This window comes from Balaenoptera acutorostrata, chromosome 9 (assembly GCF_949987535.1).
Source record: "Balaenoptera acutorostrata chromosome 9, mBalAcu1.1, whole genome shotgun sequence".
NCBI lineage: Eukaryota > Metazoa > Chordata > Mammalia > Artiodactyla > Balaenopteridae > Balaenoptera > Balaenoptera acutorostrata.
The window spans coordinates 33,869,096-33,896,375 of NC_080072.1; the positions used below are offsets into that span (position 1 = coordinate 33,869,096).

Consider the following 27,280-nt stretch of genomic DNA (forward strand, 5'->3'; position numbering starts at 1 on the left):
TTTAAGGAACCAAAAGGAAGCAGTATGCCTGGGGAAAGGTGAAAATAGTGAAACATCCGGTTAGAGTACAGGGCATGGATGTCTCAATGTCTGCCTAATTCTACCTCTCAACTTTGATTTTCAGCTCTACCCACAAAGTCAGCCACATTATATATAGTTACCTCTTTTCTCCCCGCCTCCATTCCACACAGATTCCCTATATTCCCCTATGTTGCATCCTCCAAAATGCTGACAGAGCAAAGTAATAAAGGACGAAGCTGAAACAGATCATGCTGACCTTCCTCGGTTGGCTCCCTTCTATGTTCAGGTTAACATGAAAATTCCTGGGTCTGGAAATAGAAGCTCCTTCAAAATCTGCTCTTTAACCCTTTAACCTCTTTCTATACATGCCCATTTTCTCTCTCTCTCTCCTTCCCTCCCTCCCTTCTTCTCTCTCTCTCTCCTTCTCTCTCTCTGAGTATGTGTGTGTATGTCTCTCCTTCTGAGTATGTGTGTCTCTTTCTCCATCCATTCTCTTTCTCTTCCCTCTCACATGTGTATGTGCATGCACACACACCACACACACACACGCATGGGTTCACAGAGTGTTTTCCATTATTCATAACAGTTCCTCTCCTGGCTCTGTCCCTCTGCCATGGTTATTTCTTCTACTTTCCCCCAAATCATTTTCATTATAAATTCCCACTTATTTTTGAAAACATAATTTGAATATAACCTGCACTAAAGAGTCTTCCCAAAATCTCTCATGGAAGATAAAAATTTTCTTCACCCTCCGTCCTTCCATAAGATTTTTTCCATGGATGTATTTTCGTTTTGATTTTTGACGCATTTAATTATGTCTCCCTTATTATGCTGAGAACTCCATATCAGTTAGAAATCATTTAGTTGTGAGTTACATAGTCCTTAACCAAAAATAGCTTAAACTCTAAGGGCTTATTATCTAGCATAAGAAATCCCAAAGTAGAGGATTTCTAATTTGGTTAATTCTGTAATTCAGTAATGTCACCATGATCCAGTAGCTTTTCCTCTTTCTGCTGTGCTGTTTTCAGAATGCCCTCGTATAATTACAAAATGGTTAGAGAAGTTCTAATTTAATAACTTTCCAAATTATCTTTTTGGCTATATACTACCATATGCCTATTACATATTTTACCTATTGTAGATGGTAGAAGTCCAATCAATAGAATAATCTTAAAAGTATTGAATTAGACCACAAGAGAAATCATTTATTCATAAAGTCCTAAAATATGATAGGGATATGCAAGGCTTCAAAAATTCTCAGTATTCATATGAAGATATAATGTTTGTGCTAAAGAAGTGGAGAAGTAAATAATGTTTGCAGGTGATTAAACGTAGAATCAAAACTGAAGCATTTGATAATAGCAGAATCCATTCGTTGGTATATACACCATTACCAGGAAAATATCTCTACAGAGATGACAACAGAAAGATGTGATTAGTGAAACATGAAAGGATGCAACAAAGAGTGATTCTTCTAATCAAGAAGAATGGAGTTTTGCGGGGAGGAGGTTAAAGCGGCAAGATGGAAGATGAGGAGGTCGCTGAGAGGTGGGAGGAGGCGGCAGACAGCGGGGAAATCGACAGACGGTTGGACAAAAGACTGAAGATCACACAAAAGGGGAGGAGATCCATATCTCCTCCCAAAGTGCCCACTGTGATTCAGCACGATAGCCTTCCCACGGGGCCCCTCCACAGATTCGCATCCTCTAGAGGCCCACCAGCAACGGTGTGGTCAGCTGCCCCACCTCCACCAGCAGGCCGGCCCTTCTCGTCCAGTCCCTAGCGCCGCGGGAGGCAGAGTTCGCGGAGGCCCCGAAGCGGATCCCGGGCGGCGCCAGCCCGGAGGAGGCGCCAGAGCAGCCCATCCTCGACAGGCCAAGCAGGATCTCCCAACCCGGAGACAGCAGGCAGCCTAACAGTGTGACCAGACAGCCTTTGGGTCCTGATGGGCCGCAAGCAAGGCTTCACACAGCGCAGATAAATGCGGGCAGGAAAGGATGCCGCTGCCGCCGTCACCACCTCCTGGGTCGTCCGCTGCGGGTGGCACTGCCGTGGCAGACGGCTTGACTTGAGAAGGGGGAACGACCTGACTCACTTGCACTGTGATCCCCTTTGCTCTGCCCACTGTGACCTTGAACCCCATGCACTGTGACCTCCCTTCCCCCTCTTCCCACTGTGATTGGCATGTCTACAAGGGCTGTCCCAAGTCAATGGGAAGGGAAAGGGGTGGGGGGTAGAGAAGGGTTGGGGGGACCCACCGAGGACTCAGAGTAGAGTCAGACAGTGCCACTTGGCCACTTGGGGTGAAGCCAGTGCCAGCAATAACAGTTTATCATGCTCATTAATTTGGGATTTCAAAACACAAATGAGAACTCCCATCCACCCACCCTCAAGTGCATGTCTTCATCACTTACAAGCAAGTTCCATTTGAAAATATCCTTTTTTTTTTCTTTCCTTCCTATTTTTGTTTGTTTATACAAATATTTGATTTGCAAAAAAAAGTACATGGGAGGGGTTTTAGCAGTTTAATGAATTTTTAATTGAGAAAGGGTAGTTTGGTTGTCTACTTAAAAATGTTTCTGGGCAATTCACTAGAAACATTAACCGATAGGATTTTGGTGAGCTTAGCTTCTGTATTCCTACTGCCGCCCAGAAAAGGGGCAGGGCTCTGCAGCCCCCAGGACAGATGAGCACCTCATGCCTATACCTCCCTCCCCCCAGCTAAGTCCCAGAGCATCTGGGCGCTACCTGGAGACTGGGCTAGCTCTATAGGCTCAGAGAGCCTGGGGAGGGTGCCAACCCCTCACCTCTGGTATTTTGGGAGACAGGGAAAGTGAACAGACTTCCCCTTCCAAAACCCCTCAGGGTGGTTCCCTACCAGCCCGGCTTACTACTTCTAGAAGAGGGCAGGGAGTGAGGCTGCACTCCCGGGCTTTAGCAGTAAGGCTGCGAGCCTTGCTCGGTATTTTGCTGTCAGCACAAAGAAAGCCAGGAGAGAGTCTGACTCCAGGACACTGAGCCCTCTGCTGAGTGTGGTCAGAAGGCAGGTGCGTCTTCCCACTCCAGCAAGGCTTAGAACTCTCAGGGGTCTGTGGAGCGCCATCTCTGTTGATGGCATCAGCTCGGTAACTCCACCCGGTACATTTCCCTTGTGAAATCGATACCTTGGGAGCAGACCATTCTGAATAACATTTGGGGAAAGACAAGCTGTGCATTGCAAAGATTGGTAATGACAGACTGGTTCCCCATAGGCCTAGGTTCCCCTCGACCCCTTTTTCCAGAGCAAGGGCCTGGAATGAAGGCAGTTTCCCCTCTGCCTTTGGAGCCTGGAGATTTGCTTTGGCTCTTTGAGGTGGAAGAGGCTTAAGGGGCCCTGCCCAGAGCAGCTGTGTGTGTACAATCTGGCCCCTCTCAGGCTCTCTGATCTCTTCCGTTGCACTTTGCCTTATGTCCCTCAGCCAGCCAGACGGCCTCCTTACTCAGCAGATGAGTTTTGGAGTGGTTGGTGTGACATTTGTGATTAGGGCAGCTCACGGTGGCCAAGGTGGCAAGCTAGGTCTTGCAGGCTCGCTCCACCTTTGGTTTGCTGGCTCTCAGCCTTGCCCAGTGGGGATGTCAGCTGGGCCCAGCAAGCCTTGGCCCACTACATCTTCCCATCAGGAGGAAGGGTCAGCTGTCATTTGAGTCAGCAACTAGTCCATAGCACAGGCTTATAACTGTGTGAAGCCAGGATATTGTCCATGAGCAGAGCCGGAACAAAGCTTCAGGCAGTAAGAATCCGCAGAATGTTGGATGGTGCCCACGTGCTGTTCTGAGGGGAAATGACCTCCAGGAGTGGGCAAGGGAGAAGGTTGCCGCTGTCTTTACAGTTCCACTGCCCTCACCAAGTTTCCGCATTCTAAACGGATAGTGTCCATCCCTCATGTAATAGTGGTTTCTGGCCCAAGATGAGACTATCTTTTTCAGCTGGAGAAGGTACAGAGGTAGCCCAGGTGGGAAGGCCAGAGTGCTGATTGCTCAGCCGTCGAGACCACCTGTTCTTGCTCCCCTCCCCTCCTCCAGTGGGAGCCAAGGGAAGCCTGGCTGATGGGTGTCTGTGGATCGAGGATGCGGTAGGGACTGATGCTCCCACCTCCCTCCGGCCAAAGATGGGGCTCTGCCTGCTGTGTGCCTGCCACCACCCACCAGAGGTCATGTCCTGGCTTCCCAGATGGAGAGGTGACAGGCAAAATGTTAAAAAGAGAGAACTGAAAACAGGAAACTATTGTGTTGGGGGGAGGTGGGAGGGGAGATGAGAGAACGGTTTGGATTCTGTGTGTGTGTTTGTGGTTTTTTGGGGGGGGCGGTAGTTGTAACTTTCCTTAAGTGCTTTTTTTTTTTTTTTTAATTTTTAAAAAGTAAGCTGCAGGCTTTGGCTTGGAAAACCCCAGGGGAGTGGGGGGCAGAAACCTGAGGCTGCTGCCCCTTTATCTGCCTTCATGGTACTGTCCCCTTCCCCCAGCTCCTCCCTGACCCCGTGAGCCAGGCCCCAGACCTTCCAGCTAACCGCTTCCCATGAGCCACTACTCTGATGTCAGCCTATAACCAAAGGAGCTGGGGGTCTGGGCCTGGTCACCAAGCCTTCTCCGCCCGCTCAATCAGGGTGCTCCCCACCTGCAGGCAGGAGGCAACACCCTATCTGCTACCATCAGCCCCTTCCAGAGCCCACTGCCTTCCAGAGCCCATCTGGGGATGCTCTGCTCAGGGATGGGCCGGCAGGGCTGCCCCAGCCTCCCTGGTAGGCAGAGACTCTGGAAAACTCTGGGGTCCTGTTTTTGGCCATGTGATACCAGGGGTGCACATGGGCCCCTTGGGTATCTGAAGAGAAGGGCATGGGAGGGAGGGCCGCACCCCGGCAGTCCTGCTCCGCTGGTCTAGCGGGCAGCTGCCCACCCTACCACCCCGCACCGCAGGCTCCTGAGTCGGCAGATTAAGCATTTTATAAATTGTACTTTAAATACATGCTTTAAACTTGTCAAAAAAAAAAGAAAAAGAAGAATGGAGTTTTGTTCTAAAAACCTCATATTCAGCTTCAGAAAATGGAGTGTCTGAAAATAGACTGAGAATAGCTGGTTTCACTGGAGGAAAATATGATCAATTAAAAATGGGGAGATGATGAATGATCATATTTTATTAGGAAATCACAAATGGAAAAATATTTTTGGACCTTTCTGTTTAAAAATTCTCAGAAAATGACTAGTCACATTAGACAGAGCATATGGTATTAAAGAAAGTAATTGTCTCCTTAGTAAAGAACCTTTTGTGGTGGTTGCTCCTTTCTGTGCCCATCATCGTAAGGTTATTGTTGAGCCATTCCCATTTTTATACATAAAAATGTTAGACTTCAGAAAACACATTGGATCTTCAAAAGGGTCTGGAGCCTTGATCACATGCTTGCTGCAGTTCACAGATGGCTGTTAACATAGGTGGTAGCTACAAATACCCTCAAACCTTATGAGGCTTTAAATATTATTCTACAAAACCACATTCCAAGATGTGAAAATCTGAAGTCATTTTTAAGAAGGTAAAGTATGTGACACCAAAATATACCATTCTGCTCACATTTCTTCCTCTGACAGTAGCCTCAAGGAACCTCAGAAATCAGGCCTCCATAATGTCAGCTTCAAAGGTACGCCTGATAAAACTTTAAGCTCAATAACTTGTTGGATAATCATTTGCTCCGCAAACAATCATTTATCACCTACTCTATCGGTTAGTGGAAGGCGTGAATGAGGAAGGAAGGAGGACATACAAATGAACAAACAGGATCTCTGTCTTTACAGAATCTATTATTATGGTGGAGTATAAAACAGATTTTTATCTAAATGTCACTTGTATGTTGGAAAAAATCCGAAATAAGGAGATACATGGATCAACTGCAGTGTATATCTACAAGGAAATAATGTATAAAATAATTCAAATGAATTTTGCAATGAATTTTAAAGAAATGCATTACATCACTCATAAAATGTTAACCAACTGTGTCACCTTCCCTGAACAACTTAATATCTCTGTTCTTCAGTTTACTCATATGAAAAATGAGGATAATTCTGTATGATGGCGGATCCATGTCATGATACAACTTTCAGAACAAATAGAATTTATAATACCAAGACTAAACCCTAATGTACACTGTGGACTTTGGGTGATTAAGATGTGTTAATGCAGGTTCATCAGCTGTAACAAATGTACCACTCTGGTGGGGGATGTTAATAATGGAGGAGGCCGTGGGCGTTAGGAGAGAGCATAAGTGGGGACTCTTATACTTTCTGCTTAAATTTGCTGTGAACCTAAAACTGCTCTGAAAAACAAAGTCTATTTAAAATGAAAAAAAAAAAAATTATAGTATTGAATTATAACCTAAAATCTAAAATAGATATCCATGAGTCCATGCTGATATAAATAAATGACTGAATCAATAAGTAGATGGACAAATAAATAGAAAGGACAAATATTTTTTACAGAAGAATTCTCAGTAACATATTAGACACTCTCCTCTTCAGTAGGTGGAGAATATGCTTCCCTTGAGTGTAGGCTGAAATTAGTGATTCACTTCCAAAGAATAAGGTATGGAAAAGGACAAATACTAGCGTTGTGGAGAAATCTGGCAGGCACCATCTTAACCAAGCGATGAGGGTTAACATCACCAATAACGTCATATATCCCTGGTATGATGATAAGAACACCGTGCCTCTGTGATATTATTCACAAAAATCCACAACCCCAGTCTAAGTACAAAAACACATCAGACAGACCCACATTGGGGGACATTCTATAAAATATCTGACCACTAGTCCTCAAAAGTGTCAAGGACATGAAATACAAGGAATGAAAAACTGTCAGACAAGAGAAGACTGAGACATGATGACTGAATGCAATGTGTTGCCCTGAATTGGATCCTGGAACAGAACAAGACATTAGTAGAAAAGCTGGTGAAACCCAAGTTACGTCTGTAGTTTGGTAACAGTATTATACCATTGCCAGTTTCTTAGTTTTGATAAATACGTCACAGCTATGTTAAGATGTTAACATTAAGGGATGTAAAGGATATACAGGAACTCTCTGTACAATTTTCTTAATGTTTTTTTAAGTCTAAAGTTATTTCAAAAGAAAAAAAACATTTTAATGAGGATAATAAAAAGTCTTCCTTCTAGAGACTTGTGAGGATTAAATAAGTTCATATGGGTATAGCACAACTCAATAAAAATGCCAGCTACTATTAGTATTATTACTACTAACATTATTTGCTAAAATTGTCCATGACAAATATGCATTAGTTTCATAATAAAATAATTAATATATTATTATAAATGATTATTGTTGGGTGACCTTATGTCTGTGAGCACATACATACGCCAAAGTATTGATACTATACATACATTCAAAATATGAGTTTAGGGGCTTCCCTGGTGGCGCAGTGGTTGAGAATCTGCCTGCCAATGCAGGGGACACGGGTTCGAGCCCTGGTCTGGGAAGATCCCACATGCCACGGAGCAGCTGGGCCCGTGAGCCACAACTACTGAGCCTGCGCGTCTGGAGCCTCTGCTCCGCAACAAGAGAGGCCACGATAGTGAGAGGCCCGCGCACCGCGATGAAGAGTGGCCCCCGCTTGCCACAACTGGAGAAAGCCCTCGCACAGAAACGAAGACCCAACACAGCCAAAAATAAACATAATAAATACATAATAAATAAAAATTTTAAAAAAAAATATGAGTTTATCTCAAAGCACAAGCAAATGGCTAAAAGTGAAAGAAAAAAAACCCCTAGGAAATCAGGCATAGTCTTATTGAATGTTTTTTCACATATTTTAAAGTTGAAAATTAAAACATTTTATCTATTTTGTGCCAAAGAAATATTAAGCATGTGGAGAAGCTAGAGGAGGTCTGTTTTGAACATTGTGGAAGTAAAAGCTTAATGAAGCTAAGGCCGTGTTTCTGATTGTCTCAGTAGTGATGTAATGCAAGCTGGAATTTTACTGGGCCGTTGCTGGCGTTCAGCAGCATCAGCGGGAGGAAGGAGGAGGAAGTGAGGACTAACACTTCAGGGAGACAGGGACACCTTCTCAGTGGTGAAGAATGGCTCTAGCTGGGGGTCCAATGTTTATAATGTCAGATGTGTGTGACAATTTTAGGCATAGCTGGGTAACTGTGTGGGGAAGTTGGTAGGAAGGGGTTTACATCAGTCAGATGAAACAATATTACTGGGAGCAGGTAATAATGAAAGCACCATTATCATTACACGATCTTATTCAGGTCAGGGACTCAAGGAGACGTAGGGAATGGGAGGATATTGTATTTTGCCCAAGTGAGAAACCTGGGAAATGTCAATCAGGATTTCTTAAGTGCTCAGTAAAGCAGGTTGGCATTCATGGAAGGATCCTGATTCTAGTATTAGTGGGAAACTGAATTCCTAATCTATGAAAATAAGGTGAATACCGGTTTTAGAAATGGTCAGTTTTGTAGAGAGGGAGTAGGGAATGTTGCCCCTTGTGTCTTTATAAAAGCAACCAGGGAACGTCTCTGTTATCTACGTCCATTGATACCATGGCGCCACAGGTGATACAGAGGGTTCTCCTACATATGTTTTACCTGTATCAGGAATGATTCTGGAATAGATTAGAATCCAGTAGTAAATTTAGCCATGGAGAATGAGCAGTGGCAAAATTAAAGGTTCCCAGGGATTCAATGGACTCACTAGCCACATTCTGTATTTTAATCAAGGTCTGGAAAATAAGTATAAGGTTATTTTTTTCTAAAAATTAAAAACTGTTTTGTAAAAACAAAAACAAACACTATTTGGTGTGTCTCAGATAACTTAACTATGGCAGTTGTATCACCATCCATAAAAAGGACATTCATAGGCATCCACGGCTTTTATGTTTTATTTAAAAAATAAAATTAGAATATCTTACAAAGTCTATTGGAAACAAATGACTGGAACCCCATGCTCACTTTTCATTGATTCTAGTGTAGCCTCTAATGGGATAACTAACAAAAGTCGGAGGATGAATTAAGGCAAAGCTGTTTCCATCATGGGTACTGAAATTCATGGCATACTCATGACTAATGATGAAATATGAAAAGCACATGTGTCTAACATGAAAATTCACAGCCACTGCTGTCATTAAAATGAATATGTTTACTCTCCATGATAGAATTATTTTATGGATGTGAACAGCCTTAGAGACGGATATGGTTGCTCATGAACACACTGTAATTTGGCTAATGTGGGATCATTCTGTCTCCCAGATTCCTCATTTATTAATTTATTCATTTGTTTGTTTATTCACCTAACATTTGCTATTAGTCACAATGTATTATGATGAGCATTAGAGGAACTCTAATAATGAAGATATGCCCCAGCACCCCCTAGGAGTTTGCTGTTCTGAATTAAAACATCAACCATTATGTGACATTTAGTGGCATCATTAGTAAATTTCCAGAAGCATCAGTGATTTTAATTTTTTTATATAATGGAAATATAGGCCCAGCTGATAATCTCTTACCTACCATAAGAAGCTAACACTAACTGAGTACGTGTGAGTGTGCTGTACATGCATTACCACATATCATATAAGAGGTTAGTATCCAAAATATATAAAGACCTCAAACAACTCAGCAGCAAGAAAACCCAACAATTCAATACAAAAAAAACAAGTTCAGATCTAAACAGACATTCCTCCAAAGAAGACATACTGATGGGCAACAGGCACACGAGAAGATGTTCAGCGTAACTATAAGGGAAATGCAAATCAAAACCATGATAAGATACCACCTCACAAGTATTAGAAAGGCTATTAACAAAAAGCCAAGGAATAACAACTGTTGGAGAGCACATGGGCAAAAGGGAACCCTCATACACTGTTGGTGGGAATATAAAGTGGTGCAGCCATTATGAAAATGGTATGGAAATTCCTCAAAATATTAAGAATAGAACTATCATATGGTGCAGTGATTCCACTTTTGGCTATTAATCCAAAAAAATTTTAAAAACCCACTAATTTGAAAAGATATATAGATATATGCACCCCTATATTTGTTAACAGCATTATTTATTTACAATAGCCAAGATATGGAAACTACCTAAGTGACCATTGACACATGAATGGATAAAGAAAATGTGGTACATATACAGTGGAATTTTATTTGGCCATAAAAAACAAATAAAATCTTACTATTTGAAACAACATGGATGGACCTTGAGGACAATATACTAAGTGAAATAAGTCAGACAAAGAAAGACAAATACCACATGATCTCTCTTATATGTGGAGTCTAAAAACAAACAAACAAACAAAATAAAAACAAACATGCTTATAGATAGAGAGAACAGACTGGTGGTTGCCAGTGGAAGGGGGTGGGATGGGAGAACTGGGTATAGGAAGTTAATTGCATGGTAACAAATGGTAACTAGATTTATTGTACTGATCATTTTGTAGTATATACACTACATACACTATATACAAATTATTATGTTTACACCTGAAACTAATATGTTATATACTAATTTTACCTCAATTAAAAGCAAACCAAAATCCTCTGTTGCCAATGACCTAGTTTTGAGACCTAAGACGGGTTACTAGCCTCCATGAGCCTTAGTTTTCTCACTTATAACATCGGAATACTGTACCACCTCACAATGTTCTTCTTGACTTTAACTGAGAAAACTTGTGCAAAGCCCTTGGCAGTAAGTCAGTCACAGAATGAATGCTCTATAAACTTTGTGTTGTGGTAACATAAGAAGCAGTGCATATTTAAATGTTCATCCATTTTTGTTAGCATATCTCTAAGATTCTAAGTAATGTACGTTTTGAGAGAGCGGTTTGGTGCAGTAGACTTGGCATAAGAAACCTGGGTTCATGTTTAAGATCCTTTTTAAGTAAAATGGTTATAGTAAGATCTGCTCTACATATTGTGATGATCTAATAAAACACCTTATGGCAATAGCCATAAAGAACTTTGCAAATTAAATTTCTCACTATCACCATTATTATTATTGAACAATTGGAAACATAAATTGGAATCCATGCAATAGCCTACAAAAGGGAAAAGTTTGCTCTTAGATTATAATTGATGTGAATAAACCTAGGTTAGGTAGCTACAAACACTCAGGAAATATTCTTGCTTTCATAAAGAGGAGACCAAAGAGGGTCATATATGCCATAGGAAAGCCTAACATCAGCACTCTAGGGGACCCAAAAACACTATGATCTCCCAAAATCCTGAATATCAATATGTTTCATATAGTAATGAAAAGCAAGGCTACTACTTCTAATTTTCTTTGAAACATTTGAATCTAATTCACAGTGCACTGAGGGTAGATCAAGATGAAAAATAATTCTCTGATCTTTCGTCAGTTCTGGCACAAAGAATATAATCACTTTTAGCAAATATAAAGACATTATGTTTCCTATTGCTTTTGGAAATTGTTTTGTGGGAATTCTTTTGATGAATGCTCAAATTATTTTCTTATTGTCAAACTCCATGTAGAATCGTGTGATAGACACTTCTGCAGAAATGGACAACAATATCTTTTTATACCAAATAAGTCTGAAAATAATAATATTTAACTTATTCTTATAACAAGCTTTTGAAGAAAATGGTATTATTATTCCCATGTTACTGGTGACGAGTTGGTCTAAAAAGTTGCATCTGTTACACAGCTGATTAGTGGCAGAGTACAAATTCAAATCCAGGCAATTTGCCTTTAATGTCTATGCTCTTAAACACTAGATATACTACATGCTATAAATTCAGCATTTAAGTTTATTAGGCTCATTGTTTTATATTGTTAGCTCTATTTCACAAAAGACTAATCATAGTCTTTGGTTCAATTTCTCAACATCTCACAAATAATTGGCAAAAGCCAGGATTTACAATTGGCCAGTTGAATTCCAAATTCTGTGCATTGGTCTATTGAATTCCAAATTCTGTGCTCTCACACACATGATTCTTGGCACTGGGTATCTGACATTTAGCCACAGATTGCAACACAGGTTTCCAGGACAGTGATGTTAAAGAGAGAAGCTACCAAATTCAGGGTGCCCACCTAATAGAGCTTGTTAATGCCTGAAAAGGACCATTGGAAAGAAGCATAAGCCTGCCTCTGAAAAAGCTTGTTTAGCTTCTCTCTCCATGCACTATGATGCTATTTAGACAGAACAGATTAGAATGTAACCCTAGTTAGCCTCAGCACACTGGAAATTAGTAAATTCTAGGTGAGTTTAATCCCATAGTAAATTAAATTGACTTGAATATACATAAATTTTCTACCCTTCTTTAGAATTTATTTTTAATTTTACTCTGTCATTTTCAGTATAATGATTACTTTTATTTTGCTATATTTTGTTTGAAGCAGCACTTCGTTTCATTGGCTCTCCTGTTTTCTAACTTCATCTCTCTTAAGGAAGTCCTCCTCTGCCCACCAAGATTGGAAAACATAGCAGGACACTAACAGGAGTGTTACAGAGGGAATTTAGAAATTGGAGCTAGCATGCATGTGAAAGGAGGCGGATAAGGTTTTCCAAGGCATTTGGGACAAAAGGCTTCTCCAGAGTCAGTAAGGACCTAATTTTCACTGGTAAACTGCACGCCATGGGGTATAACACCGTTTTTGAACTCCCCTCCATAAATCAAAATTTATCCACACCTTCATTCATCGTCACCAACTTATCTCCCCACTCATAAGTTGGTATGTCCCTACTCCTCTCCATGTCCAACTCTTCACCTTGTGATCATATTTATATTCCTTTGCATTTCTCAAATCCATCACCCCCCTCCTTTCCCACTGCTACTGTCTCATGGCTCTTACCAAGAATATTATTCTCCCAATAATTTTGTTTGCTTCTATTATCTTGTCCTCCTAATCTTTCTCTCTGTGTTACTACTGGAATTATTTTCTTAAAATTGTAATCTCATCAGGTTTCCCTTGTTAAAAATCTTCTAGTAGATTCCCAGTTACTGCAAGATATATAATTAAATGAATGAATAATTTCCAGAGAGGAAAAAAGTATTGTCAACAAAATGATCATAGCAAGTTGATTAAATTCCATATAGATGTCCTTTTCTTCTCCAAGAGTTATAAGGAAATATCTCTTATAGTTTTTGTTTTTTTGTTTTTTTTTTTTAGGATTAAGATTTTAGTGCATCTAAAGAGACAAAAGAAAGGTTAGATGAGAATTTCTAGTGTTAAAGAAAAAATGACCCTGGGATTGATAATCAATGGAGGGGACGTTGGGATCTGTCTTACTTATGAACAGCCAACTGGTGATGAGAAGCCAAACAAACACCTTTAAAATAACTTAATCTTTGTTGGGTTGAAGGCACCACGAAAGTCATTACTATTTGATGAGCATTCAAGAAATTCTAATGAAAATATAGGAAAAGAAAATGGAACAAGTCATCCGTTGGTTCTTCCACCATTTCTGCCGCGTAACCCAGCCACTCAGCCAGAGGAGTGGCAGTGGTCCAGCCAACCAGCACACGAAGGCCCCCGGTGTGCATCCAGGCCCCAGGCATCCAGCAGGAGCCCTCTTCACCAGGATGCCCAAGAGGAAGGTCTGGTCTGTCACAGGGAGTGGTGATCAAGCATTGCAAGAGGAGAGTGGTGATGGTGTCATTTAACCTTCTAATGCAAAAGTGTAGATGAAGCCAAAAAAGGCGGCTGGAACGGATGAATCTTCACCAAAAAAAAGTGCAAAAAAAAAGGTAAAGAGGCTCAAGTGGCTAATCATGATAATAAAGAATATTTAGCTGCAGAAAACAGAGAAACTAAATAGGAGAGTCCATCTCGTCTGATGAAGCAGGGAGAAGGACGCCAAGTCTGATTAATAGCATGTATACCATATCATGTCAGTGGTTCCTGTCTCCCTTCTTGTACAATCCGGGAGAATATTTTTATCAATTATTTTTTAAATGCAAGTTTTTTAGTAGCTCTAGAAACATTTTTAAGAAGGAAGGAATCTCACCTTATCACATTTTTTTAAGTGTAAATGCTTTGTTTTTAAGAGGTGAAATTATTTGCTGGTGTTGTTGTTGGTGGTGGTGGTGGTGGTTTTTATCTGTTTGTTTTGGTACAACCAGAAAAGAGCAGCATATTGAATACGGGAGGTTTTGATTGTCTTGAGTATTAGTTTAACATCCATAGGTGGGGCAGTAGTTTTTATATCCTATAATACTCAGCATACTAAATGACAATTTGGAGTCACAGTTGTGCATTGAATATGTTTTGAACATTTTAAATTACTTCTATTCTCATGTTTTTTAGGATACTTGTTTCCTAAAGAAAACCACTCTTTGATCTTGGCTCTTCCTGTCAGACTTACATGTACTCTGTAACATCTTTGGTAGTGGTAGTCCAATCTCCCTAGTAACTTTGTTAATGTGCTATGAAAGATTGAAAATTTGAGTCTGTAGTGTATATGATATTAAACTGTAAATTAGTGAGAGTTACGATATAACAGTATATCAACATTTGAAGATATTGGTACTTGATATACCCTTAAGAAAAATTTGCATCCAAATTTCAGGCCGGAAAGTCACTGGAATAACTGTTTAAAAAAGAATTACACCTACGTGCCTTCTAAAATTTCGTTACAAACATTAAGAAATGTGTATAACCAATAAAATCTCAATTATAAAAGAAAAAAAAGGAAAATGGAAACTGGTGGTCATTCTTAACATAAAAGGTATTCAGTAGTGTTTTCTCTGAATATCAATATGTCTTCCTAGACTTACGTAAATTAACATTTCTACCAAAAATGTTTTGTTCTTATTTTAATTTCAGAAGGATTAAATGAATTATATCATTTGCTAACATATGTCTTTAAAAGAAGTTCATAGAGATATCCAACTAATCAATTTCTATAAGTAATATTCTTATTATACATATACCAAGGATGAAGAATAAATGAAAATCTGGTTTCAGACCATGCCAGGGTACAAATATGCACACCAGTAATAGAAAGAAAGCATCAAAGGGCCCTTGTTGCTTCAATTTTTATATTTACTAGATTAAATATATATCATAATTTATAATGTTAGCTGAAAATATTTATATGCACATATAATATGTATGTTTACATAGTAACATGTGAAATATGATATAATTTTAACTTAGACTTAACTTCCTTGCCACATATATGCCATATCTGCTGGGAAGTAATTAAGCAAGCAATTATGACCTCCTAGGACCAAAAATGAAATCCAAACAAAATTCTTTAGATGTAATGTTATATTTTATACAAATGTTTTAGACTCAGTTTTCATTTTTATTCTCACAATAATCCTGGGCATACAAAGATATAAAATATATATTTTTAGCATGGAAAGAACACAAACAACTGGTTGGTGTTATAGATAACTAAATGGTTAGCTAAGGACAGAGAGCTGATAGAGAAACAGATCTGTCTAAAATTGAAAACCTTTAGGCTCGTTGGGAAATCTCTTCTAGAAGCAGGAAAGTGGAGAAAAAGGGCAGGCTTACTTCTTCGATTCCTTTCCTATTCCTAGAGTAAGGATTTTAATAGTTCCCAACCTTGGCTGTAAATATAAATAATCTGGGAGCTTTGAATAATCCCCCAAACTAGCCTGTACTTCTGCTGGATTATATTAAAATGTAAGTATTGACATCAGATGTAAATGATGCTTCCAATGATTAAAAAAAATGCAGCCTAGGTTGAGACCCTTTGGTCTATGATGATTTCAGGTGCACTGCTTTGAGAGTTCTTAGAAATTACTTTGCAACAGATTTTTGGCAGAAAAAGTGAAATACAAATCCACCTTGCTCTAAACCTCCGGGCACCAAGCAAAATGCAATTTTCGCTTGGATGCCTTTAAGCTCCTGAATAGGGCCACTGTTGCCTGCTGCCCTAAAATGACTTTGGCATTTCTACCAAACTGGAAAAAAAAAATTAACAAATCATCCTTGTCCAATTAAGTTGATGCCATGGTTGTGACCTTTACCAATGTCAACTGCAGCTAAATCCAAGGCAGTGAGTTGCATGGAAAGAAAAACAAAGATAGAAGATGGTGACTGCCTGGGGTGGGGATGAAATAATGAGCTTTCATAGCACAATTTCATCATTTTTTTAATCTATACTACTTTTCTGAATTGCTTCTCATTTCTGCTCTCTTTCAATTTTCTCCTTTCTTTACAGCATTTACAATTGTGATCACTGACATTAAATGTATTGTGAGGATTCATCCATACTTTTATGCTAAAAAAGCTGTAGTTGTACTTATTTGAATAAATGTGTTCTTACATCTGCACAATAAAACAAGGTAAATAGTTTTTGTTTTAATTAATATCCTACCAAAAACCTTCTTTAAATCTTCTCAAAGTGTTATCCTCATCTCCAGATACAGTACTTATTTCATATACTTATTGATTGTTTCTCAGTGTCAGACACTACTACATATGCTAAATGTTGTATGTTAATTTTCTTATTTAATCTTCACAACAGTTCTGTAAGGTTGGTGCAGTTATTGTCTTCATTTTATACATATGGAAGCTTAGTCTCAGAGAAGTTGAGTTGATCAAGATTCCAAAATTAGAAAGTTGTAGAAAAAATATATTTACTTAGTCTGACTAGTGAATCTTATCTCTCTCTAAATTTTTTTCCCTTGTATTTATGTTCATTATACATGATTTCTTGGATGTAAATGAAAAGCACAGCCTAATTACATAGGCAGAAGTCCCTCTGGGCCCTCAAGAGTCTTGGCTGGAACACTTGGGACAGAAACACAAGCCTTTTCTATTTTTATAGTTCCCTGCCCTGATGTGGTGGTGATGGGTGAGTTTCAGCCCAGGAAGCAGATGACCCCGCGGTGGGAGGGGAGAACAACTCAGTCATCTCCCTAAGCCATAAGGAGCCTGGTGCAGGCAGCAGCCACACCCTCTCTCCTGAGGCCCCTGTCCCAGTAGAGGGACCAAGGCAGGGAGGAGCAGAGACCCAGCCATCTGAGCTTAGGTTCCTCTGCATCCTGTCCCGCAGAGATACCAGCCCCGCTGGGGAAGAGGAGAGAGGAAGGGAGGAGCCTGGCAACTGGCTTTGTCCAGCATTTTTCTCATCTTGTTTAATCCTCCCAGTAAATATGAGCAGTAAATATCATCACACTGGTGTATAGAGTGAATCCTAGCTCTTAAACCCTCTATCATGCAGCTATAAACACCAACAACATTGCTGTATTAATAATTCATAGTTTTCACCTAAAAGGGTAGACCTCTCAGTAATATATTTCCTGTTCTTCCTCTTACATTTATATAATTTCTAAGTTACATAAAGTCACATTTAATATTTTATAATAAAATGAATATAATTAAGTAAAACAGTACAATGGATATATAAAAATTATTAGTTTTCCAGAATGTGCCATTAATTGAACAAGATTTTTTAATAATTATTTTCCCTTTTCTGGGCACTTACTATGCATTTAGCTCTACTACACAAACAGTACAAGTCAAAGATAAATTAATATGTTGATCAAGTATTATTTGTATATTATCAATGATGCCCAGTAGGCCCATCTTAAAGGCTTAACACACACACACACACACACACACACACACACCCCACACACAAGAGCATGTTATTCACTAACTCTGGGGGTTAGGAGGACCTTGATTTGTAGTGTTTGCCAATTTCTATAGTATAAATACTACCAACTTCAATCTACCAATGTGATATCAATGAACATGAAGATGGACAGAGATATCAGTAGAATACCATTATACGGTATTTCCACTACATGGATCCCAAAGACATAATATCTTCAAGACATAGAATCTTCAGAGATAATAGCATGATATAGTATATTTGATATTTACATTTGTTTTTAGTATGATTTCCTTAATTTTAAGTGTACATAATGAATACTTAATAGTAACTTTAAGAGCTGACTAGTACAAATTCTGAAAATGTAACAGCTAGCTTTTGTAGGTGTGTATGAGCCATCTCCAGCAGACCACTGGAGTATTCACCATTATAAATATATACAATGACATGCATATTCTGTTTTTTTGTACTGGTAAAACAAGCAGGGAAAAGTCATGGTTCTCAGCTCAAATATACAATAAAGAAAAATAGAAACAGACTCACAGACTTAGAGAATGAATTTATGGTTACCAGGGGGGAAGGATGGCGGGGGAGGGATAGTTATGGAGTTTGGGATTGAGATGTACACACTGCTATGTTTAAAATGGATAACCAACAAGTACCTACTCTATAGCACAGGGAACTCTGCTCAATATTAACATTGTTAACCGTGCACCATATAAAATGAAAAATTAAAATAAAAAGTTAAAAAAAAAAACAAATACAAAAAAAAGTCCTGATCTGCTACACACCCTTTGCATATTTTCCTTGTTTTCTCTTTACAGAAAATTAGGCTACAGTTTCCAAGAGGTCAGGGTTGTGTCCTTTCAAATTTGTGTCTCCAGTGATGAGCATAGTCCTTACACACAGATGGAAAACAATTTAGCTGAATACTTGGCACTTAATGATCAATCAATGATATTTATTTTCTAACTTATAAGGAAAATGTCCAGTGAGAAGAGGGACACTGATGTGGATTGAATGTGTCCTCCAAAACCTTATGTTGAAGCGCTGACCTCCAGTGTAATGGTATTGGGAGATGGGGCCTTCTGGAGGTAATTAGATTAAGTCATGAAGGTAGGGCCCTCATGGTGGGATTAGTTCCCTTATAAAGAAGAGAGAGATAGAGATCCATCTTTCTTTCTGTGCAAACACTCCTAGAGAAGACCATATGAGCACACAGCTAGAAGGCAGCTGTTTACAATCCAGGAAGAGGGCCCTCATAAAGAAATGAACAAGGCGGCACCCTGATCTTGGCCTTCACAGCCTCCAAAACTGTGAGAAATGAATGTATGTTGTTGAAGTCACCTAGTCCATCACATTTTGTTATAGCAACCTGAGCTGACTAAAACAGAAATGCAGCAAGTGACATTTCAAATGAATTCTCTGGCAACGTTGCTTTGGATACTCAATAACGTAGAGCAAATCCATGAGCTAAGCACAGCCATCTCCCTTAAGGGGAGAGAAGTATGCAGCCATCACTGTATTCAAGGTATGACCAAGAGCCATGCAGAATAAACACTGTGCTCTTAGAACACTGAGAATAGAAAAAATAATTCTAACTAGGAGGGCAAGAAAAAATTCCCTTGAATCATAGAGTAGGCATGACAGCAATGGAGAATGCAGTGAAGGAAAGGAGGCTGAAAAACCTGATTGAGTTTCCTCAGCAGAAACTTAAGCTGTAGGACTAAAAGATTATGTAGCAGACATGCTCCAGAATTTTTAATAAAGTACCAACATGTAAATTATTTTTTAAGTTTTCATCAATAAATTCTCATAATATTGAACTGCCCACCTAATGAAATTTGTGACTTTTAAAATCCAGTGAATATATATATATATATATAATTTATATGTATACATGTGTTTGTATATATATATTCATGTATAGACATATACACACACATGCATGATGTAATAAAAAAAATCTGTCTGCATTATCCAATCTTCTGGAAGAGAAAATAAAAATAAAATGACATTTTGGGGGCTATATTGCTTTTTTCCAAATGTAGGTTGAAAATTGCTTACTTGGATGTGTTTCACAGATTTCAGGAAAAACCATTCAAATACCCTTCTCCTTTCAAAGAAGAGGTGAAGATTTTAAAGAAATGTAGATGAGAATAGCCATATATCGCATATATCATGGAAAATAAGAAAAACTATGATTTGTAATGCTCATGTCACAATGCTCTGAGATGGGTATTGAGGAAAGTGAGTCACAGAGAGGTTAAGTGATGTACTCACACACACTCCCAGTCAGCTCCCAGTCAGGTACATAATATCACTGTGGCTATAATTAGCCAACTCTGAAGACTTAGCAATTAAATGTCCTCATTTAAAAGTTATGTTTTTGGTATTCAGAGAAAAATTGTTTCATGACTGAAAAGTTTGCTTCTTTTACATACACCCTTATCACATTTTGTTATTCAGGATTTTTCAAATATTATCTGTGAGGTGCCTGCATAGAGATTCAAAACCCAAGTATACATGAAGTACAATCTCCACCACTACTGAAAAGATAAAGACTATGAGCAAAACATAAATGCCAGAGAAGCTTTTAATGCTAATCTGTAAAATGAAACGCTCTAAGTACATAAACTTAGATTTATGGAACTTTATCTTAAACATTTTGGATTTCTGTTATTGTTTTTTGAAAAATGAGCAATCTCTAAGACACTTGCATCTAAATGCTTCCTATGTTTTCCTGTGATAAGCCAAGAGAAATAATAAATATTTATTATTTATCTCAATGACAGGACGTATGTTTATTAATAGTAAATCAGTTAAAGTAACAATCAGTAATTTCCTCTACACATTCAGGGTCATAAAGAGCCCAGTTTTAATAGTGGGCTTAAATAAATGTATTTTGAGTTGGAGACAAGTGTAATGTGCCCATAAAATTACAAAGCTGCTTTTCCCAAAGTCAATGGACTTAATAAGGCTGAATCTTTGCTCCTCCCTTAGACTAACATGAAGTGGAGGCAGTATGTGGCTTCCTGGTAGGTGGGGGAGATTGTGTGGGTAGCTTTGCATTCAACCAATGACCCGTTTCAATAAATTTACCCAGGATTTTTCCTAAACATAAATAAAATACATTATTATGCAACTTTCTTCCCTGAGTTTGGTTGAATTAAAAAAATGCTGTAGACCCAGAGTTCTCAAAGGAGATTCAGAAAGATATCAGGGAGAAATATATTGGTCTAAAATTTTTTGAGATCCTTCAGGATGTAATAAAAACCAAGAGAATAATATGAAATGGAAATACATATTCTAAAATGATTTTGACAGAAAAATGAGATTATACAGATTAATGTGTCATCGAGAAATCGACCAGTTACAGACAAAAACAGAACATTAGAAGATTTATTTTGTTTTACTTAACTTTGACTCTTCATCCTGAAAATAGTATTTCCCTAATCTACAACTTGTCCATATCCCCTTTCATCCAAATATAAGGAATCACAGAAACAAGCAGTAAGAAAGCCCCAGATGTAATGGATCATTAGGTACTTGTAATAGTGGTTCTCAGGGTTTTTTGCCCACCCTCCCTCAGTCCACTGGAGATTTGCTTTAGAAGTTGGACTGGTATCTATAACATTTATTTTAATAGCAAATGATCCTGAGGCACGTAATAAGAGAACCAGCACTTTCAAGTATACTGCCTGAAACTAAACTCCTTTATGCAATAACTGTTTCAGTTTACCAAGATTTATTTAAATGTAGAGCCTGCAGATTGAAGGTTCTGATGATTGGAACAAAAGCAGAACTGAAATGCCCCCTTTGTCCTGTCTAAAGTAGGGTGGTGGTAGGGATTTGCAAGGAAGATTTGCTTAAGTCAGTTGGTCTCAAAATCCCCTAAGGAGCTCTTAAACACTAATGATGACTGGAACCAAACCAGAAAGAAGTTGTTTTAACAGGTCCAGGGTGAGTCCCAAGTATCAGGATTTTTTTAAAAGACGTATCCCGAGTGATTCTAATGTACAGGTAATGTTGAGAACTACAGACTTAATTTCTGAAAAACGTATCCACTTTTGTAAGGATGGTGGTTATACCTTAGGAGAAAGTATTTTCCATATTAGACCTCTGGTGTATACTGGAATGAAATACAAGATATTTTCTTTTAACTATTGTAAAATAATGATAACAATAATAATAATCCTGCCTAAGAAACAGCTGGCTCTCTACTAAAGAAAAGTTGTTTTCCAACATTCTCCAAGTGACTATGAAGACTTTACAAACTGGGTTACTATCTCCCATTTACTTCCTGATTTTTCAATGAATTTGATATCTTACTTGGATTCACTTTGATGATAGTACAGAATGAAGTAAAGTGAGTACCTTACTCGATTTTACTTTTCAAAGCACAAATAAAGTGTACCTTGCTTCTTGTCCTTGCATCTGCAATCTTAGTGTCATTTGGCATGGATGGAATTGATATCCTAGTTGGACTCGGCTTGAAGAGATTCAAAGGGGGAGGAGGTTGATCATGGAAAACAGTTGAGAGGCAGAGTTGTACCGTCTCTTTCATTGCTTTCAGCTGTGACGCCTATGAAAACAAGAGAGATCACAACACAATGTTTACATGCGGTTCTGGTCATCATTTTACCTGATTAGATTCTCCCTTTCCTCCTAGCCTACACTCGTTCCCTACACAAACATGTATTAATTTTCAAACTCAATTGCCTAACATAAATTCCATTATGATGTGTCATTTAATACACAGTCTGTTTTTTAGGAGCTAATGTGTTTCATGATATATTTTGAACACTGGAATTCATAGACATATCTTACATTTTCCCCTTGAATTGACATGATTTCAATCATGATACTTTGCTGGCAAGGAAATATACTCTAGGGTCACTCTAAAGTGGAACATGTCCTTCTTAGAAACCTGCCATCTTTCTATTAGCAACAACCTTCTTTATTACAAATCACTCCTCTTGTGATGTAGGCTTCTGTGTTTCTCAGATAGGCCTGTACCTCCACTCAATTTCTGATACAACTCTTTTTTTTTTTTTTTTTAGAAGTTTCCATCAAACAAGCACTGACATATTTATATTAAAAAATAGTGCAAAAGCTCAACATTTATATAAATAACTCTAAACCCCTGCTTTGTAGTTTTTTTTCTTTACAAGGTAATACACACTTTCTGAGTTGGCACTCAAAAATGACCATTTTTTTTTTCTCTTCTAGTTCAGAAAACAACTTTTTTTTTTTGTAATAGGCCTCTTCTAATACAAAAATACTCCTGCCCTCGCACATACAGTTTCTCTTATTTTATATATATTTATATTTATATAATATTGCAGATCTTTAAACAAAGGTTTTGTGCAAATATGTCTTTAAAGTTAAGTGAAATCATCATAAACAAACAAAAGAAAGTAAGCATTCACGCACGCAGCTCAACTAGAAACAGAAAAGACTAGTGTAGAATTTTTTTTTTCCTCTTTTGCCTTCAAGACACAGCTCAACAAAGAAACATGGTTTTTTTTTTTTTGCAAGCTTTCTTAGCTTGTGCATTCAGACCAGACAGAACATGTAAATATTTATACACGGAGAGGTGGGGAGAATATGCTCATGCGGTGCAGTCTCCTGTGTGTCGCCCCGTCCTCCTCTCTCTTTTCTTTCAAGAAGTGCGGAGTGTTTTGCTGTTTTACCTACTGCGGCCCCGGCCCTGGCCCCCCCGGGACTCCTAGAGGGGGTGTCCCTTCTGTTTATCCTTCTCTTTGCTCCAGGCCGCTGTGCTCTCCAGGGGGGCGATGTGTGCGGGGTGCAGCCGGGTCCCCTCCAGCAAGGAGGCCGGCCCGCTGCTCTGCTGGTGCTGGAAGGTGGAGGCCCCGGGGTAGTGGCCGATGACCTCGCTGTAGGTGGGGGGCGGCCCCTCCATGCGCCCGCCGCCCCCGTAGCACGTGGCGCTGATGCCCGAGTTACTGCTGGGAGGGCAGGGGCCGCCCAGCGCGGCGCTGCCCATCAGGTCGCTGTGGAAGATGGTTCTGTTTGGGGGCGCGCGCACCGACTCCCGGTTCAGTTCCAGCTGCTGCTCGGGGTCCCGCAGCTGGAGGGTGCAGGGGCCCTGGTAGGGCGGGGGCTCCTCCCCGTCCGACAGCGAGATGGTGGGCGGCAGGTCGATCTCGTGCTGCAGGTACGGGTAGGTGGGCTGGAAGCGGTGGAAGCGGTCCCGCTGGGCGAAGGCGGACACGGCCAGGCGGTCAGTGGGCCGGGGCGGGGCGTAGACCTGCGGCTCCGGGATTCCACTGCCTGACACCGTGCTCTCCGAGGGCCAGAGGCATCCTTCCTGATTTTGCAGTAAGCTCCCCGACTCCAGATCTGCAGCCCCAGGAGGCCCCAAGCCCACTGCGCCCCCCGCGCACTTTAACCCGACCGAGAGGAGGTAGACTGGGGAAAACTGGAACTCGCGTAGGCATGCCCAGGACAGCTCCCTGATACAACTCTTATTTCCTCTGGGCCCTGTTAAGTGGTAGGAGTTATTTGGATGTGATTGTAAGTGACAATATCAACATTTTCTATTAACATAGTATATCATAATATTCTAAGCACTTTCACATGCAAAAAATAACTTTATGCTTTCAAACATCTGTGAAACTGGCATTATTATTTCTATTTCACTATAAAGGAAACTTTTTTTTTCTTTTTTTAAATTTTATTTAAATTTTATATTGGAGTATAGTTGACTTACAATGTTGTTTTAGTTTCAGGTGTACAGCAAAGTGATTCAGTTATACACATACATATATCCATTCTTTTTTAGATTCTTTCCCCATATAGGTCATTACAGAGTATTGAGTAGTGTTCCCTGTGCTATACAGGAGATCCTTGCTGATTATCTACTTTATATACAGTAGTGTATATATGTTAATTCCAACCTCCTAATTTATCCCTTCCCCTGCCTTTCCCCTTTGGTAACCATAAGTTTGTTTTCTAAGTTTGTGAGTCTGTTTTTATTTTGTAAATAAGTTCATTTGTATCATTTTTTTAGATTTCACATATAAGTAATATCATATGATATTTGTCTTTCTCTCTCTGATTTACTTCACTTAGTATGATAATCTCTAGGTCCATCCATGTTGTTGCAAATGGCATCATTTCATTCTTTTTTTGGCTGAGTAATATTTCATTGTATATATGTACCACATCTCTTTATCCATTCCTCTGTCGATGGACTTTTAGGTTGCTTCCATGTCTAGGCTATTGTAAATAGTGCTGCAATGAACACTGGGGTGCATGCATCTTTTCGAATTATGGTTTTCTCCAGATATATGCCCAGGAGTGGGATTGCTGGATCATATGGTAGTTCTATGTTTAGTTTTTAAAGGAACCTCCATACTGTTCTCCATAGTGTTTGTACCAATTTACATTCCCACCAACAGTGTAGGGGGGTTCCCTTTTCTCCACACCCTCTCCAGCATTTATCGCAGACTATTTTTTCTTTAGGTTTACATCCCAAGGCAGACAACCATCTCTAACTCCCATCTAACCCCCAGATCCCACTGCTAAAAATATTTTTAATTGCTGACAAGGTTTAAAAATGATACAAAATTGAGTAAAAATGACAGAGACATCCCCAGGTGCAAAAATGAAGAGAGACATACAACCTTGGGAAAATCTCATGGTAACTCAGTGGTAACTGGGGACATGCATAGACCCTAGTAAGACAATAACACATAAACATCCACTTCAAGATACGAAATATAGTCTTTGGGGTGAGAGAGATGAAGACAGAGATTAGGTGCTAAAGCCATATCCCTGGAAAAACTGGCATATGTGGAGTTTACCCTTTCAGTGTACCCATGGATCAGTGAAACAGCAAAGTCTGTTGTCTCTTCCTGTCAAAGTAGTATACTCCCAACAAAACTACTGCCTTTTATATATGATATCAGGAATACACCTGCATATTGCATCCCATACTATTTCTTGTCTCCTATAAAGCCCTTGTAGTCAATTTCTTGAGAGTAGTGACTATGACTTTGATCCTTCCCAACGCCCACCTCTGTGTTTTCTACTCATATGGGTATAAAATTTATCCTTAAGATGAGATTGTCTATTGCTAGAATAGCAGTTAAAGAAATCTCTCTCTGGTCATATCAAGAGATTTTTTAAAAGGCAACAGTAAGAGCAGCAACTGGCAATATATAAGCAATAGGACAAACAAGTACCTCCTTCTCATTAATCTTGCCCTGTCAAGTTGTCCAAGACAAAATAAAAATCTGATAAGAACTAGAATGGAGGGGCTTTGTTAAGTGGACGAGAGGGAGCTAAGCTGAATGGCAACCTTATATTCAAAATGGTCCCTTTTATTTACTTGCCTGAGTCGCTAGATTCTTGCCCTTTCCCCACTTAATTACTTTCTATGATTGATCCTGTTTGTTGCCTTCATATAATTTATCATTAATTTTAATTTATATGTATATACATATGTATAAGTTGCCTATTTTGTTCAGAACTGTATAGCTAGCACATAACACAATCCCTGACACATTAGAAAACACTGTATAGCTAGCACATAACACAATCCCTGACACATTCAGAACTGTATAGCTAGCACATAACACAATCCCCACACACAAAAAAGTTTTTTGAATAAATGACTTAGGTGAAAATGTTATTTCTCTTTTGTCAGGGAAAGAAAATGACAAGCTATATTAATAAAAAGAAATGAAGTAATGGTTCAGATTTCCCTTCCTATTGATTCTTTGTTATAATCTTGGATGCCCCTTCCCTTCTCTCACTACAGAGTAAGAGATCATGGCACTGGGTGCTGTGTCAGGAGTGAAATATTCCAGATGGCATTGAACAATTTAAATATATTTTCGTTTTCTTATGTTATCATTAGACAATGGAAATAGAGCTAATGTGACAAGGTCAGGGAGGTCTTGGCCAGCACTCAAAGCTAACATGGCTTTGAAATGTATATTTTCAATGCTTATATAATGCAGGAAGTAACGATAGTTATTTTATTCACTGCATCCATATCATGGCTCCTCTTACAGTATATATGTAAAAGTTGGATCTATAACAGTCACGAAGTATATGTTGACATAATAGACAAATTCATGAGTAATGGCTGAACTCGGATGCCGAAAATAAATAATGACCAGCATCAAGTTAATAGTTCATTTTCAGTAAACATTGTTTAGGCAAGACAAATTTTCCAATGGAACAGTCAATGGGATAGGCATATATGCTACAATTTTAATCATCTGAACTTGGTGCAATCATCTCTTCTGCTCCTACAGACCTCCTGACATTCTCAGGGTCACCTTGGATGGTAGTATCAACAACACATAGATATAACCTCCAACTCCTCACCTTTCATATCCATTGTAGTAAGTTATCTTTACTCTTATGTTTCAACCTATTCTTAATCTCTTAGCTTTTGATTTCATTTCTTTTTTTGGGATCACAAGTCTATGACTTGGCCTCCTATATTAGATTCTGGCTCCTCTCCTTCATTATATTGTAGATTTTTCCTGCTAGAGATCACAGGTTTCTGTGAGCAATGCTGCCCCAGTTTGGTCATCTTTCTACCAAAAAAGAAAAAAAAAAAAAGCCCATGTCTTTCTAGTTAGTCCCTCTAACTTAATAGAGCCTGTTACTGACACTACTCAG

At 39.1% G+C, this 27,280-nt stretch overlaps 2 protein-coding genes and 1 pseudogene across 3 annotated transcripts in view; 1 reads left to right on the forward strand and 2 right to left on the reverse strand.

Annotated features, from left to right (window-relative positions):
- The window catches only part of LUZP2 (leucine zipper protein 2), a 414,349-nt gene that overhangs the window by 28,846 nt on the left and 358,223 nt on the right, over positions 1-27,280 (reverse strand). For both annotated transcript variants that reach the window (XM_028164749.2, XM_007174800.3), the window contains exon 9: positions 22,032-22,199. In XM_028164749.2, coding sequence (XP_028020550.1) covers positions 22,032-22,199 — 168 coding nt within the window. The remainder of the gene's footprint in view (positions 1-22,031; positions 22,200-27,280) is intronic.
- LOC103008619 (SUZ domain-containing protein 1-like) lies at positions 1,544-2,002 on the forward strand (annotated as a pseudogene).
- Positions 22,915-26,993, reverse strand: LOC103000717 (protein TMEPAI-like). The gene is made up of 2 exons (XM_057552341.1): positions 26,981-26,993; positions 22,915-24,121 (listed from the first exon to the last, which is right to left on the reverse strand). The coding sequence occupies exons 1-2, from the start codon at positions 26,991-26,993 to the stop codon at positions 23,346-23,348; spliced, it is 789 nt and encodes a 262-aa protein (XP_057408324.1). The 3' UTR covers positions 22,915-23,345.